General features: G+C 43.5%; 1 protein-coding gene across 10 annotated transcripts in view; it reads right to left on the reverse strand.

Annotated features, from left to right (window-relative positions):
* Positions 1-17,198, reverse strand: part of mpp3a (membrane palmitoylated protein 3a) — a 95,386-nt gene that overhangs the window by 50,766 nt on the left and 27,422 nt on the right. For 9 of the 10 annotated variants that reach the window (XM_041173481.1, XM_041173480.1, XM_041173486.1 and 6 more), the window contains 3 exons: positions 9,063-9,181; positions 8,537-8,614; positions 5,188-5,268 (listed from right to left, as the gene is read on the reverse strand). In XM_041173481.1, the coding sequence (XP_041029415.1) occupies positions 5,188-5,268; positions 8,537-8,614; positions 9,063-9,181 (278 nt within the window). Of the gene's footprint in view, positions 1-5,187; positions 5,269-8,536; positions 8,615-9,062; positions 9,182-12,023; positions 12,109-17,198 lie in introns of those variants that run through there. The other variant, XM_041173487.1, reaches the window with a different exon arrangement.

Raw genomic sequence — 17,198 nt, forward strand, 5'->3', positions numbered from 1 at the left:
TCGATACCTGACAGGAACATTTACTTGGTCAACAACATGCACTATGTGCAATTTTAATGAAGTTCAGTGACAAACAAGTCACTCATAACATCATGGGTTCCCCTTCACCTGCAGAACTAATGAAGAGGCTTGTTGAACACAAACACATTTAATGATGTGGTGCCTGGTGTACATAATACAAATTAAATTGATGGGTGTTATCCATTGCACCTGTTAACATTTAATGTAAAATTGGGGGAAAAAAAAATCACCAGTGATAAGCCCATGTTGTGCTTCAGGTGCTTTTGCTTGTGGGTGCTGTGTCTAAGTGCTCCCCCCTCGCTGGCATTGGCATTGGAGACAGCCTGCTCACTCTGCTGTCCTGTTGGCCTTGTTGACCTTGGTGGGCACCCTCTGGCCTGTGGAGCCTGTGCTGGCCCCGCCTGAGAGGGAGCTGCCAGTGCCAAAGCTGGCATCTCCCCAGTTGCTGCAGCCTCATCAGACGCCACGGTCACTGGCAGAGGGGCGGAGGAGCTGTTGCCATCATCTGGAGTGCCCTGAGAGGAGCCTGCAGAAATGACAGGCAGTTTGTGTGCCAATGTGAGGTCACTGTGGACCTCCCTGCTCACCACTGATGAATGGGCACATAGCTGGGATACTGGGTGCCCAATCCATCTCCTACACTGACAGTGACCATCTGAGGTCATTACCAGTGTGAGGGCTTGCAGGTCCGATGCATCCCCAGGGACCCCTGATTCAGATCCTGGAGGAGCCTCTCCATGAGAATCACCACTCTCTCCATGGAGGAGGCTGTGCCATGAGAGTCATTGTATTGCTCATGCTCTGCATGAACTTCCCCATCACCGAGACCATGGCACGCATTCCCTCATGTATCTCCGCCAGATCCTCCCGCACACCCTGCTGGACTTCCAGCATCTGCTGCCTCAGGGACAACTCCAAAGGCACATCATCAGCCACCGACTGAGCATGTTCCTCGTCCCCAACAGTCCTCCGACTGCCGGTGCCCTGGGCACTCTCTGCCTCCGCCTGCACCTCAAGCGAGTGTGAAGTGCCCTCACTGATATGCACCGAGATACTAGCCGCCGATGTAATGCCCACCGAGGTGCTGGTACCTGCGCTGGTGCCTGCTTGGCTGAGAGGGTGTGAGGCATGTGCGTTTCCATGGTTGCTGTCCTCTGGGGTTAGAAATGGGCCTTCAGGCTCCTCACCCCGATGGGCTGCTGGTGAACCTGAAAGGAAGAACAAAGACATGTAATTAGTTGAAGTCATTACACTGTTACTGTACATGCCTGGCATTCGGATCAGGGTGCCCTCGCCTTTCCATTATCAATGGGGATTCCATGTTCGAGGCTCACATCAATATAGAGACAACAGTGGAATGGTTGGCCTTACGGACATTCTGACCTCAGTGCACTGCACTCTTACCTCCCTGTGGCACCCCAACATCACTGTGGCCAGTTGACCCAGGCACTTGGCGGCTCTCCAAATCCAGGGCCTCCTGCTCATATAGAGTTAGGATGAGTAGGTGGGTGGACCACTGCTAGTCCAAATCCTCTTGGTATTGCTATAGGATGTCTTCTCCTGAAAGGACAGAGGAGCATTGATTAGTCCACCCTGTACCTACAGGGCCAATGCAGCCTGGCCAACCCTGCCTGAGGAACACCTCGCAGGGCTCAGCCAATTCGTGACCCTGCAGCCACAAAACACTCATTCCAAGAAGACAAGGCTCACCCCCTTGACCAGATTCTGCCTCATTGACATTTGCCACTCACATTCTAAGACCTCTGAGATCCTAGAGGTGTGGGGTGGGCAGCCCCTAACTGCTGTGCTGAGTGACCAATGCCAAAATGATACTCAACCTTCTGGGTCACAGGACATCATTGAGCTGCTTACGGCACTGCACCCATGTGCGCCTCACCACATTGAGGGAGCTCACCCTGGATGCCACCTCCTCAAGGCATTTTTGGTGAGGTGGGAGGGTCTCCTCCTCCCTTCCCTGGGGACAAGGATCTCGCTGCGTGGCTGCCACCTCCTCCAGGAGGGCAGCGAGACACTCATCCAAAAAATGAGGGGCCGGCTGCCCTGCTGACCTGTACTCCTGCCTGCCGTGTTCACCCATTATGATTTCCATCACGAGGTGCAAGTGCTTCACTGGCAGCCTTTGAGTGGTTACCACAGCTGCTTTTGAATTGGCTGCCAGGTCACCATTGGACCCAGCGGACAATGAGCTCCCGTTCCTGCCCGCCCCTTCTCGCTGTTGCTGCTGTCGTGTTCTACACTGGGTGGGCCTTAATTGGCCCGCCCGTGTAAAAGCCTGGTGTGGAGCTGATCGTGGGCAGCAGTTGGCTTCCCGACCGCCCCCACTGGCTCCTGCCGAGCCCGCCAGATGAGGGAAAAATTCTGGCCTTGAATTCAGTAGTAATAAGTCCACCAAATCTTAGAATTTTTTTCACAAAATTAAATTAAACATTTATTAATAAAAGAAATGATTTTAAGTACGTAGATTCTAAGTACATAGGTCCACAAATTACTACTATGACAACTCCTAGCTCTCCTAATTAATCTGCCACCCAATTACACCTTCGTTAAGGCAACACTAAAAACAAATAAATTTCAACAGACCCAAGTAAAGCACTCAATACGTGAAACTGTGTTATTCACAGTGAGTTTTCTCAGCTTCAGTTCCTGTACACAGCCACTTGATACCTAGAGGCTGAAGGCTTTTCACACTTGTTTAGATCTTAGAATGCCTTCTGCTTACACATAACCTCAGCCCTTTTATACATGTTTCTTCCTTTTTAATGTAAATCCCATTGTTACAATATGCCTTTGCAACTTTACTTTTCTCATAATATAAATCTTTCATAGTACTCATATTACAGTAATCTTTGGGGAAAATAAACACATTGTTTGGCTTAGCCTCTTATGGCCAGGTGATCTTACCATCTCTTTGAAATTTACTACTCTGGTTTTATCTAAAAATGCAAATGTTCCTCATACATCACATTCTAAAACTTTTGCTATGTTAATGTATTTTGCATTTCAAATCTAGCTTCCCTTTTGAACACTCAAAAGCTCCAGACAAGCTGTCTATAATTCAACTAAATCCCCTCCACACACATCCACACAGAGAAATTAATCCAAACCCCCACTATTAACCTACCTTTACAATAAATCGCAATATTATGAAAATTATTACATTTTCATGACACTTACATCTGGCATTGCTAGGCCCCTGATGAACTCTGAATATTGTTGCTTGTTAATATATTTGTCACGTTGGTTTCCAGTCCAGTGAGGTTACCAATAAAACCCCTTAAGAATTGCTGGCACTGAGCAGCAAGAAATATTATTGTTTTGTGGTGGTGAATGTAATATAATTAGATGAAATTGTTCTGGTGCTCGGAGGTTATGACTAACACTAAACAACAAAATTGAATGCAAGAGGTTGTTTACATGTCTACAAATGAAGGGAGTGAAAATTTGCAGCCTATAAAGTATACAAGTTTTTGTGGTGCTTTTTCCAGCTTTAAGCATTTTTAGAATGGGTTTTCTCAGTGGTTGCCCTGCATTACATCGGTGTACGAATGTATTTGGCTGATTGGACATGAACCTTTGAATGTGGTTCTGGCATCAGACTGGCCATTGCTGAGCTGACAACAGTCTCTCTCACTTCTGTGCCACAGTGAAACCTATTTTGACATGTGTTGCTTTGAAAATAAAGACAACTCCACCTAAGGTTCAAGGAGTCATATGACCTACTCCTGCTCTTATTTCTTTACACCCATGCAGCCATGTGTCCTTATAGATGTTAGGTGAGGACATGATTGAGCTCAGTTATGATGCTACATTCAGCTAGCCAGCAATCATTCATTGATAAGGTTCAGAAATAAAGAATGGCCATTTGACTGACATATCCTTTGGCTGCCCTGTGAGGGGGAATAGGTGGAGGGAAAGAGTAGACACTATTAATATTAATTCTACTCCAATAGCTTGACCTGATGTTTTTCGTATGAAACTTTTTATGGTCTTAAGCTTTATGGTGCTAAGAAGAAACGTAAGAGCTTATAGATAGCTTTTCATGATCACAGGATGTTTGAAAGTGCGTCCGTGCCAATGAATTACCTTTGGAGTGTTGTTACTGTTGTAATGTTAATGCAGCAATTAATTTGTGCACACTGAGGTTGCTTGTTTTAGTAAAGTTGGTTGAAGGATAAATGTTGGACAGGGCATCATGCCGGGAAGAACCATTTCCCCCGTCGGGGTGAAAGTGCAGGAGTGGGCTTGGGCAGCGCGCCTTCAATCAGCGCCCAGTGTGACATCTGCCAGGAAGCACTATGCGCTTCCTGTGCAGGCGGAGGGGTGGTGGGGGGGGGGGATTCCTTCAGCTGGGAGTGCGCTCTTTCACGCATGCGTACGAAAGAGCGCACTGATCTCCCTGAGGAGATCAGTGAAAAAATTTGAAAACACTCTCACATGAGTTGGGACGTGTCCATCACTTTAACTCAAACATTTATTACATTTTTAAAAACCCTCATGAAACCTCATCCCGCCCGTGGATGAGGTTTCATGCTTTTTCTGAGGGTTGGACAGGCAGGTCCATTAATTAGGTTAATGACTTTTTAAATGGCCTCAAAAGGCCGTTGACAGGTTGGCGGGTGCACAGCTGATTCGGCTGCGCCTCCACCAATCTGAACATGGAGATGATGTGGGGTGACGTAGGGAGTTCAGCCCGATGTCATCCCACACATCAAGTGGGCCCAGCCCCCAGCTCACCAACCTAAAGATCCTGCCTTATGGTGCCATAGGGTTTTTACACCTACCTCAGAGGGTAGACCGAGCTTTGGTTTAATGCCTCATTTGATAAACAACACTTTACACAGTGTAGCATTCCCTCAGTACTGCATTGAGTATCAGTCTGTGTATCTTTGGTGTGTGACTTGATCCTATGATCTTCCGACTTAGGCAAGGGAGATCTATCACTGTGCTAAGGCTGATCACTTGCTCAAAATCTTTGAGCCAATTTTGCTTTCTGCACTTTTAAATTTTGTTCTCGAAGATGACGTTCCAAAATAAAGATTAATTAAATAATCTAAAACTAAAAAGGGTAATTATTTGCCTACAAAGAGGTGCTTTTTAATAAAATAGTGTGTGGCATTATGTGATCACATTACACAGCATTCTTACCTGGAGGTGTGGTTTGGCCAATAACTGCATCAGTTCCCTTATGTCATTATTGTTTGGCCCACTCTGCAACTCTTCTGATACCTACAAGTAGTTTAAAAAAAAACAGAGGCCACAATAATGTACATTTATGTTTCACCTTAACCCAATTCTCAGAAATGCCTCAAATGCTTGACATACAATGAATTAGAAATATATTGCTTCTATATAGGGCCAGGTGCTGACCCTGGCTACTAAAATGGCCACTGAGGTTTTCTGAGAACACAATTGAAAAATACATTTTTACTGTTCTGAATGGTGCCTAATCATTACTACTTGATTTAACTTATCATGTCCCCATCTATGCCAGTTTAGCAATATCACTCCCAGATGCATTATAGTTTTATTGATATAACATGTAGTATAACAAGGCTAATAGAGAGTTAATAAGATTGTGTTTCTTATACACTCTTCAAAAAGTTTATATTGAGAGCTACTATCAGAAGCAGAAGATGGCTGAGACTCCAGACAATGGCTGAGACTCAGGACAAGAGTAATGGGTTGGCGTGTCACCCCATGTGGAATCCAGTTTGGAATTTTGACAGGCATAATATTACTTTGTCTGCATGTTTGACATGAACTATCCCAAAGCTGTATTCTACAAAATGGGCTAACTAAGTGGGAAGAAGGGCATCAGTCATGTGTTCTCTTGAAAGATAGGGCCCAGTATTTTGGCAGGCTTATTTACTATGATTCTAACTTTAGATTCAATATATCTTTGCCAGAATTTTCATCAATATGAAGGTAACAAAGAGGAAAATTGAGAGCTGTCACCATAGCAACAAACAGAATGCCTATGTATAAAGGAGCAATCTCATGGATAAGAAAAGCACATTATCCCAAAGTAACAATGTTCAAATTTTTCTTCTTGTCTTGACTATAGCTGTTGTCACAGAAATTTACTCCTTTTTGCCAAATGTAAGGACCAATATTCACAACAAAGTCATGGTAACTGTGGAGAAGAGTTCAGTTTCCCAATACCATTGGCCCTTCACTGGTGAGGTCTGTTTTTTCTTCAAATTCTAACCTTTCATACCCCATTGATTGGGAATCATTTAAGAGAATGGTAGCAAAGTAGTTATGTTTCTGGGTTAGTAATACAAAGGCCTGGACTAATGATCCAGAAACATGAAGTCAAACCTCACATTGGCAGCTGGGGAATTTAAGTTCAGGCAGTGTGTAAAAAGTAGAATCAGCAACTATGAAGCTATTGGATTGATGTAAAAACCCATCTGGATCACTAATGTCCTTTAGGTGAGGTAATCCGTTGTCCTTACTCAGTCTGGTCTATATGTGAATACAGGCCTATAGCAAAGTGGTTATGATCTGAAATGGTGTAGCAAGCCCCTCAGTTAAGGGTGAGAAATACAGCTTTGTTAGTGACACCCATACCTTAAAAATGAATTTTAAAATATGAAAAACACAAGACTTGCTAAGAACAGAAAAAAGACGAGTATGCCCAAACGATCAGTCACTGCCTGTTCAGTCTGAGTATTACTTACAATTGTGATTCACTCACAAGCTTTCTACATGTTTATATTTCTGAATGAGTTACAAACAGTGAAGAAACTTTTGTGAATAGGAATGGTGACCCCCAGCCGTATCCAGCAGCCTTCTTCAAAGGCCTAGATTTCTAATAAGAAACTCGCTGGTTGGTAATTGCATTAGTCTTGGTGTATTTTCGGGATAGCTTTGTCATTGCATCACCGTGTAATTGCAGCTTGTATTCAATAATGGTTCTAAACAGTAAACTTAAAGTACACTTCATGGTTACCCTGGTTCTTTAATACTATTTAATTTAATCACATTCCTGATTTGATCTAACTTGAATGCATTAAAAATCTAATACTTATTATCAAAAATGTTTTACATAAGATATATATAATGAAAGTTCTTAAGGAAATAAGATTTATATATATATATATATAAATTTATATTAAGAAAAAGAATCAAATATTCTGCTTTACTTATGAACTAAATGAAACAGCTCTCCTTTTATAATTAACCACTGCCCTATATTGTCCTGGACAATAAATGAAGATCTGTGGAAGAAAATAGAGATCTTTGAAATGTGGGTGCTCTCACATAAGCTAAAAATTCCATATGCAGACCATAAGACAAATGAAGAAGGACTTGAAGTTGCAAGAGCAAAAAGAACTCTAAAAAGTGACAAATAGAAAAGAAAATGTCAGTGTTTCGGCCATTTGATCAGAGATGAAAAGCTAGAGATCTCTTCTAGAGGGCAAAATGGGGCATAGTTGATTGATGAATGTGGATGAAATATAATGAATGTATGGGGATTGTACAAGACAGAGGAACATGGCATACCATGACAGCAAATCTCCTGGTGGGAGTAGGTACAAGCAGACAGACAGAGACAGACCGCCCAGTTATAGGGCAATTGTGGCAACCTTACATTATTTAGCTCACTAGAAACAATTGAATAAAACCCCAGATCAATGGAGCCAATACATTCGGTCATAAAGTACTTCATTCAACTTGCTATTTACTGAATTACTTAATTACATTTGCTAATTAGATTTAGTTCCAAGAAGAGGTTAACCCTCTTTGCAGCTCAGTCTCAGTTGACTATATTTCTATCTGGTCAGTTGTATTGAGCTCTTGCTCATTTCTAAATTCTTCTCGCAATATTTTTCTTCCTCCTTCATCTTTTCTTATTATGCAATGTTTCTGAGGCAAGAGGAAACATTCTCATTTCTTTTTCATTTCAGCTGCCTTGAGAATTGTGTGACCTGGTGATGATTCAGCACTGCCCTGGATCTGTCTCTAATTTAATTTCAAATCCCTACACCAGCCAGTGTTCACTTAGGCACTTCCTGACTTAATGGACCTCCTGCTATACTTACGTTATTTAGGGAAATGAAATTTCATTTCAAGGGGATTTTACTGTAATGCTGTATAATTTACTACCAATATGATCAATTTTAATATGAGGCACAAAAATATGGTCACTATACTTTAAAGAGTATTAAAAACAATAGACTTTGTATCATCCTAAAAGTTGTCATTATATTAAGCAGTAAGGATGGTTCCGGGTAGCTTAATTTTGCCAGTGTAAGTTCAGCATTACCAACAGGACATTGTATTTGCCTGGCCTACTGCTGATGGTGTCACATCCCACTGACCACCGGTAAATGTTATGCAGAGAAGTATCATTCTATCGCACTATAGGGGAATCACATTGTTGATCTCAACATTTCCTATATCAAAATCACTTCTCATGCAAAGATGTGCACAATGTTATCCTGATCAATGGATTTCTGTTGCTGAGCACCCTTTTGTAGCTACTTACATCCTCTGCTAAAGCTGCTGCGCTATGTAGGGCAGGAGATGGCCCCTGCCTGACAAACTGCTGGAGCTTCTGATGAATCTGAAATGGAAACAGAGACTATTTAAACAACATTTACTCCATCCACTGTGATTAAGTGAACAGCACAGAAACAGGCAGACTTCAGGGGTTGCTGCTCAGGTATGGAACTGTCATCCTGTGACATTCAGTGATAAAGCACATATCTCAGTAAAGATGTGCAAAAAAGATGACTTGTAACTAAAACAGAACAAAATTACACAAGAATGGAAACCAAAAATCTAATGGTTATTGTAGATTGATTCACAGTGTGGTGCATTCAATATTACTCTGCATTAAACTTTCAGTCAAGTTTATGTGAAATGTTCTTTAATGTTGTCTCCATTATTCCCAGGAATCACATCTAAACTAGCTCTCCCAAAACCAGGGCTAGCAGGGTGTTTAATGTCACAGTACAACATAGTTAAGGTATAGCGCTAGAGTCTACACTACACCGTTTGCAATACTATACCTTCATGAGTGAGTTGAAACTGTGTTCACTGAAGACTTCTGTCAGGAAGCCAATTTCTGCTGTGAGATTGGCATCTGGTCTTAGCTGTGCTGTCAGCAGAGCCAGTATCTCATGCAATCCTGTACAGAAAACAACACAATGATACCCATAGAACTGTTACAGAAAACACCACAATGATACCCATGGGACTACTACAGAAAACACCACAATGATACCGTGTCGGGGAGTCTGGTGTTTATCTTCAATTCCTTGATGGTTGGGCATTATTCAGAAAGTTTTGTTATTTAGCAGACCAAGTAAAGAATTTGAGACCATTTGCTTTCCCTGTGGTCCTAGATTTTTTAAAGGGATACACATTTGCGTATTTACCCAACACCTCGACTCAACATTTGTTTCACTGAATAGGATTTTGTATGTCAGCATGCATTCCAGCCTTAAAATCCACGGACCACAATCCATGTGGTTACAGCTGCGTCCACCAATCCCCTCCCACCAGACTTTGTATGGTTGGCAAGTGGGAACCTAAATAGCACAGGGCAGCCCAGCATTGTGGACATTATTCTAGAATCTGCCTCCCCCATGCAGCCAGAAATTCAGGTACCTACTGTCAATTGGAGAGGTGCATTTCTTAAGCCATCCATGCAAAGGGTCTGAAAACCAATATTTTTTCTGTTTGGTTCTAGACTACTTCTGCAACCTGGACGTTGCCCATTCCCAAATAACCTCACCACCCCATGATCCAAAGGCCTAGTTGCACCCATCAGTATGCCACAAAACTCGTGATCCACCATGCTGAGTCTTGAATTAGCTGGGGAAATGAGAACCCTACATGTAGGGAGTTTTTGTCCTCTTGGTAAGGGGCATGTGGAAGTTCCACCCCTTACAAGTCCAACTAAGAATTCCCAGAATCAAGGGGTCCCAGAGTAAATGAATCTAGTCTTTTCCATTGGGTTCTATTGGAGTTATACCAAGATTCTTGAAAATGTGGACCATTTTTCATTTGTTGGGAGCGTCCTCTTGATGAAGGCATATACAGATGATAAAATTCATAATCACCTCCAACATGCCAGCTCAGCCTTTGGCTGACTGAGGAAAAGAGTATTTGAGGACCAGGATCCTAAACCCCTGAATAAGCTTATGTTACCATATGGGCAGCAGTGATCCCCATGCTCCTATGCTTTGGAGACTTGGGCAACCTACTTCAGGCACCACAAAGCACTCGAGAAGTACCACCAGCAGTGTCTTCACAAGATCCTCCAAATCCAGTGGCAAGAAAGGTGGTCCAACAGCAGCATCTTCTAAGCCAACTTTCCTAGCATTGAGGTGCTAATCACTCAAAACCAGCTCCACTAGACAGGACATTTCATTCATGTGCCTGACACCAAACTCTCAAAGCAATTGCTTTACTCAGACGTAATACATACCCGAGGATTCATGGGTGACTCTGGCTTGTGACCAATATGGCTAAGGCTCATTCAGGATGGCACCAAACACATTGAGAGATTTCGCTGGGAACATGTAGAGGTGAAGTCCAGGCATTGGAGGGTGTGCAAATAATCTATGTACCCAACTCTTTAAGCATCACCTGCCACATGTAGCAGAGTCTGTAGATCGCACATCAGACTTACCAGCTATTTCAAAACTCATTGAACCTGAATGGAAACAAGTCATCCTCAATCCTGAGGGGCTGCCTAAGAAGAAAAAGATTCCAGTAGCCCAGTGGAACCCTCACAAAAACTTTGGGGTTTTGTATATTACTCCAGCGATGCCATGAATAGGAAATGCAATGCATAATCCACTTTGTCATCCATAATCCCCAAAAGAGACTTATAGCATTATGTCAGCTGGACACAAAACATTTCATTCAGGGGTTCCTTTAAACAGTTGCATATAAATTGGTAACAAGGGATAATGGAGAGTTAACAATAAGTACATAGGTTTCTGACCTCATCTACTAACATTTATAAATTAATGATTTAATTTCTTCTTTAAGGCAAAATAATATGTTTATCAAAGTGCTGCTTTTTCATACAGGAACATTTCTAAATCAAAAATGGATCTACATTTTTGAGTAATATGAATGGATCCTTTTATAGATTTCATAATTCTTTAGTTTCCAACATGGTGGTCTGTTGCAAGTCTCCTACAATCATTTCAATCACTGTGAACATAGAATGTAATTATAGAATCATATAATAGAAAGAGTACAGAAGGAGCTCATTTGGCTTATCGAGTCTGTGCTGGTTCTTTCGAAGTGCTATCTAATTAGTCCCACACCCCCGCCCCTACACTTTCCCATATTCCTGCAATATTTTCTTTTTAAAGTGTTTATCCAATTCTCTTTTGAAAATCACTATTAAATCTATTTCCACCACCCGATCACACAATGCATTCCAAATCCTGATTAAATGTTGCATATAAAAAGTATTTCCTCATATCACCCCTGGTTTTTAAGTCAATCATTATAAAACTGTGCCCTCTGCTAATTGACTCTTCAGCTACTGGACAGAATTTCTCTTTATTTATTCTTATCTAAGCCCTTCATGATTTTAAACACTCCCATCAATTCTACTCTTAGCCCCCTTTGCTCTAAAGAGAACAATTGACAGGAATGAACACAAGGGAATTATTCCAATGTTTTAATTCCTAAAACTTATAACTAAATGATATCACACTGCATTTCCCATCTAATTCTTACCCACTTATTATGAAAATCCAAATATTAATCTTTCTTTACTAACGCTATAAAGGGCTGGGCAATAATACTTCATAAATATATGAGTATCAAATTGATGACTCATTTACATTTTCTCTATGCTTGCTGAATCTCAAAACAGCAGGGCATATCTCTGAGTCATATTCAACATTTATTTCTCTACCAATAACAATAATGCAGATTATTTGGTCATTTATCTCAAAGTTGTTTGTCAGACCTCGCTGTATATAAATTGTCATGTTTACCTCAATTTGAACAGTGACTACACATTGACTGTGAACTGCTTTCAGACTTCCTGAGCAAATAAAAGGTGCTTTATGAATATAAGTTCTTTATTTTTAATGTGTTAATTTCAGCTCAGTTACAGGAAGCTATTGGTGTTGTTGTTGTTTATCAAGTGTTGGAGGTCTTGTTGCACAGTCGCTTGTGTCCCTGCCTCTGAGCCAGAAGCTCCATGTTCAACTTCCACTCCAGGCCAAGGAAGGCGCATTCATAATACAGCCAAGCAGGTTGAATATCCACCTGTAAATCCATCCAACACACACCAATGGCAGGCGGTAAGAGTGGGAGAGATTCCTGATCAGCCATGTGAAGAAAGATTGGAGCCTCTGCCATCACTATTCATAGCTACGGACTACAACATGTGTGTAAAAGCAACTCTGATCCCTTGGGGAACTGTTTGGCTCAGTTGGCTGGAGTGGATCAGATTGGTGCCAGCAGCGCAGGGTTTAATCCATAGTCCAACTAGGGTGAAATAAAAACAGAAAATGTCTTCTTCAGAGCCATACAGACCCAAAGTGTTAACTCTGTTTCTCTCTCCACAGATGCTATCAGACCTGCTGAGTTTTTCCAGCATTTTCTGTTTTTATTCCAGATTTCCAGCATCTGCAGTATTTTGCTTTAATCCCAGCTAGGGTGGATGTGAGACTTGTCTCGTTGGTGGAGGTTGTGGTGCTGTGAGTCAGACCTGCCTTTGGGCAGAGAATGGAAGAAGATTTATTAAATATGTAGTTAATTTTAGATTGAGTTCACAACCCAACAAATGCAATCTGAAGGATTAGGTATACTTTAAGTCACTCTGTGAATCAAAGAATGCATCAGTTTTATGATAAACTTACTGTTTAATTTAACTGAACTCAAATTTGCTACTTCCTTCATTACACCAAAAGCTTAGTGACGTTGCTTTGGTAACAGTGAAATTTGGCTTCAGCACACAAGATATGATATAAAGATTTGCTGTGGAATTTCAAAGTATATATGAACATTACACTGGATAAACTCATTACACCTAGTAGTGTTGCTGAGGCTGTTACTCTGGATATGCTCATAGTGCAAGGTGATAACGCAGTTGATTGTAGTTAAGGCGGCTGCGTAATTGCGTACCTCTGTATCATCCCCAGTGGAATAACTGTCCTTTCATGGCACTAGTTTTTACTAATTAGATCATCTATGTCCCTCAAGCTATTAACAATGAACTCCAGCTGAATCTGTGTGGAGAAAATTACTGAACTGTATCACTGGTCCTGTGTTTACTGATCAGCACACCTCTCAATAACCATTTCTTTGAAACATGGGGCGGAATCGTCCCAGGCTTGCACTAAATGTGCTAGCGGGTGGGAAAAATGACATTTTACCTGCTGGCCGCAATGGTGTATTTTCATGCTGTATTGTTCCAAACCTGTTGCATTAATTATGCATTCCCAGGAAACATGCCAGTTCCATGGCGGGCAGGCTCTCACTCACCCGCCACACCATCACCTCGTCGCTTCATCACGCCAGACGCTTTATTTAAAGTCCAGCTGCGTGCACACCTCTCACAGCTTCCAACCCACGACTGCTGCAAAGAAGACATGGCCCTGAAAGGCAAAAAGACTGCAGCCCCCAGGCTCAATGACATGTCCCTCGAGTGTCTTTTGGATGCAGTAGAGGCTCACCATGATGTTCTCTACCCCTGCTCTGGCCGCAGGTTGGGCAGCAACATCACCAATCTGGCTTGAGAGGTGGTGGCAGTGGTGGTAAAAGAGGATAGCCACCCAGTCACAAGAGGATGAATGATTTCTTCTGTTCTGCCAGGTTAAGTCACTCTTCTCATCACTCTCAACTCACATGCTCAAATTCATCACACATCCACAGGGATCTCACTCACTGCCAGTTCAAGGGGCATCACCATTCACTCTCTCACACACAACTTCATTGCCCTAATCCCATCCAATCGGACCACTCACCAGCCACACGTGCCAGGCACACTTATCATCAGGCCTGGCAGGCATCCTGCTTACACTCTCTCCATCTCTATTCATGCGGGACAAGCTGGCACACAAGGAGGAAAGGTTGCTTACCACTGGAGGAATGCCTGAAATTAAGGTCCTCACGGACTTTGAAAACACAGCCATCCAGCTGTCCAGCAAGGATCTGGACCATTCCTGTGCTGATGGTGAGGTTGGCGGTGCTCTGCCAATTGAGGATCCAGCAGTCGCAACATCCGTCAAACAACTATGCTGAGAGTGATGTATCCTGATTCACAGGCCACTACCATGCACTAATTATCTCTCCTTGCTTCCATAGGCATATCTGCCAAACAGCTGATGGAATCCATGATATAGAGCCTCCAAGCCCTGAAGAAACCTCTGATGAGGAATCTGAAGGCCCCTCCTTGAAGACCAGTCACAGTGCTCGCCCACACCCTACACCAGTGCAGAGACACACACCTCAATGGGACCTAGTTCTAGAGTAGCCTTGGGATCACAATCTGGTGAGCACATTGCACTTTCTGATCCACAGCAGGCAGCTGTCGGGACTTCCCAGGTGTCCAGCACTCAGAGGACTGCTGGAGGCCAGAAATGTGCTGAGGCCGAATCAGACGACGAGCCTCTGGACTCGTTCATGTCACAGTTTCTGGAGCTGCAAAGGCAAGCTCAGGAACATCAGGAAAGGATGTCCGCTGCACTTCTCAGGTTGCAAGGCACGATGGAGGAGTCTGCCTGGTTTCAGGCTAAGGTGATAGCACCGGCATGCCAACGCACCGAGGTCAACACTGGTAGAATTGCGGCTGCCATGGAGACTTCGGTCTAGGACATCGCTCCTGCACTGCTGCACTGGCTGAACTCCATCGCTGACACCAAAGTTGGCCTCCAAATAGTGTGTATGCAAGAGGAATGCGAGGCAGTTCGATCTCACTCCAGCTACCCTTTCTACTCAAGGAGTCAGCCTGGGGCTCTTGGGCATCCATAGGGAAGAGGATCAGCAGCTATACCCCCTGAGGAAATTTATCCAGGTGACTCCAGTAGCTTCCTGCCCATCTGAATCGCCTCTTCCTGTGACCTCAGCAGCTCCAGCTCCACAGGAAGAGGAGGGAGCCACTGCCACACAGCATGACCCCGAAAGCAGGGTGGGGACCTCCCGGTCTCTGCCTTCCAGAGGACGCCTGTCAAGATCATCACAGACAGGGCATTGCAGTTAACAGGCTGCCTCCACTTCCGCTGTGGATGCCCTGGGGAGAACCAAGATGTAGTGGCAGGGTTAGGAAGATGTAACTCTTTCGAGTACAAACACGTTTCCATCTGTTCCTATTCAGATGAAGTTACATAGTTTGCCATTGTGAGATTTGAACTCTTGATACTCTTTTTGAGTTACAAACATGTTTCCATCTGTTCCTATTCAGATGAAGTTACATTGTTTCATAGTTTGCTATTGTGAGATTTGAACTCTTGATCTTGGGGTTACAAACCCAGTACCATAACCACTTGGCTATTTAGGCCAAGTGTTAAGAGAATGTAACTCTTTCGAGTTAAAACCAATAAAACCAAATTAACAAAATTGGGATTAATCAGGCACAGCCCCTAATTCAGGTCAGCTGTAAAACCAAGAACAAAGTTTAAAGGAAACTTACAAACTTTAAATCAAAATGTGATTAAAGGGGTTAACAAAACACCCCAGTCCCCGCGGTACCCACCGGGCACGGAAGGCCTCGAGAGTGCCAGCAGACACCGTGTGCTCCCTCTCCAGGGACATCCGGCCGCGAACATAGCCACGGAAGAGGGAAAAACAATTGGGCGGGACTCCCCCGTCGACTGGACCTGTTAATGGCCAACTTGGCCAGGCCCAGGTTCATGAGGAGGTCCTCCTCCTTCCTGACCCCCTTCCGCACCGGGTAAGAAGATGTAACTCTTTCGAGTACAAACCAATTTCCATCTATTTCAGATGAAGTTACATTGTTTCATAGTTTGCCATTGTGAGATTTGAACTCTTGATCTTGGGGTTACAAACCCAGTACCATAACCACTTGGCTGTTTAGGCCAAGCGACTTGTAGGCTTTTTTTTATAACTCTTTTGAGTACAAACTTGTTTCCATCTGTTTCAGATGAAGTTACATTATTTCATAGGTTGCCATTGTGAGATTTGAACTCTTGATCTTGGGGTTACAAACCCACTACCATAACCACTTGGCTATTTAGGCCAAGCCTTAAGAAGATGTAGTTGTACAGCCTGGGCATGGGTGTTAATCACTTTTACATAATGTTCACTATTGTCAATAAACTCTTAAGAATGCCTTCCTGCCTATGGCTCCTTGTTCTGATGAGCAGTGTTCATGTCACTCAGATGTGAAACCTTTCAACACAAGATAAAGGCAGGTGTCACAATCCAGGGCCTCTTCCAGCCTAGTGCAGCCTTCAGACCAAAGTGATGGTCTGGCCTCACACTTGCTGGACACATTAATGATCTTGCATCTCAACAGTGCTCATCATTGATGCCAGAATGTTGTGGGCAGGCATCATAGAGTTCCATCATTCTCTCTGTGTGCTCTCAGCACCTTTAAGGTGGGGCTGACCCCCATCTCTTCAGCATCTGTGACCGGTGACACTGTGCTCCTGAAGGGGTCAGGTACAGAAGGCAGACAAAGGATTAGTTGCTTTTAAACTTTCATGGCTGCTGCGTCTCCATGATATGACCCTGACCACAGAGTGCAAGCGAGCTGCCCTTGGCCAGACAGGAGTCAGACATTCTCAGAGGCTGTGTGAAGATCTATGGAGTGTCCTCACTGCATGTTGTCATCATCCTGCTGCAAACGAGCAACTATTAGGGCCTCCACTGCATCAACATGACAGGAGCATTATCACAGAGGGTATGTGCACTGCCATAAGCCAGACTAGAGTCAGATGTTCACAGATGCAATGTGAAGATCTTATGGTGTCTCCTCAGTGCATGTCGTCATCATCCTCCACAAATCTAGCAGCTATGAGGGTCTCCCGAGTGCCTGCCTCATCTGGCCGTTGCAAGGACCTCATCGCCGCCTTGGAGCACTCCTCGCCTTCACCATGATCGGCATCCTCCTCCAGCTCCCGCATCTCCTCCTCAGCCAGCTCCTCACCCCATTGCAGCACCAGGCTGTAATGGGCACCGCAGGCAACGACGATGCGTGA

The sequence above is a fragment of the Carcharodon carcharias genome, chromosome 23, assembly GCF_017639515.1.
Source record: "Carcharodon carcharias isolate sCarCar2 chromosome 23, sCarCar2.pri, whole genome shotgun sequence".
NCBI classification, from domain to species: domain Eukaryota; kingdom Metazoa; phylum Chordata; class Chondrichthyes; order Lamniformes; family Lamnidae; genus Carcharodon; species Carcharodon carcharias.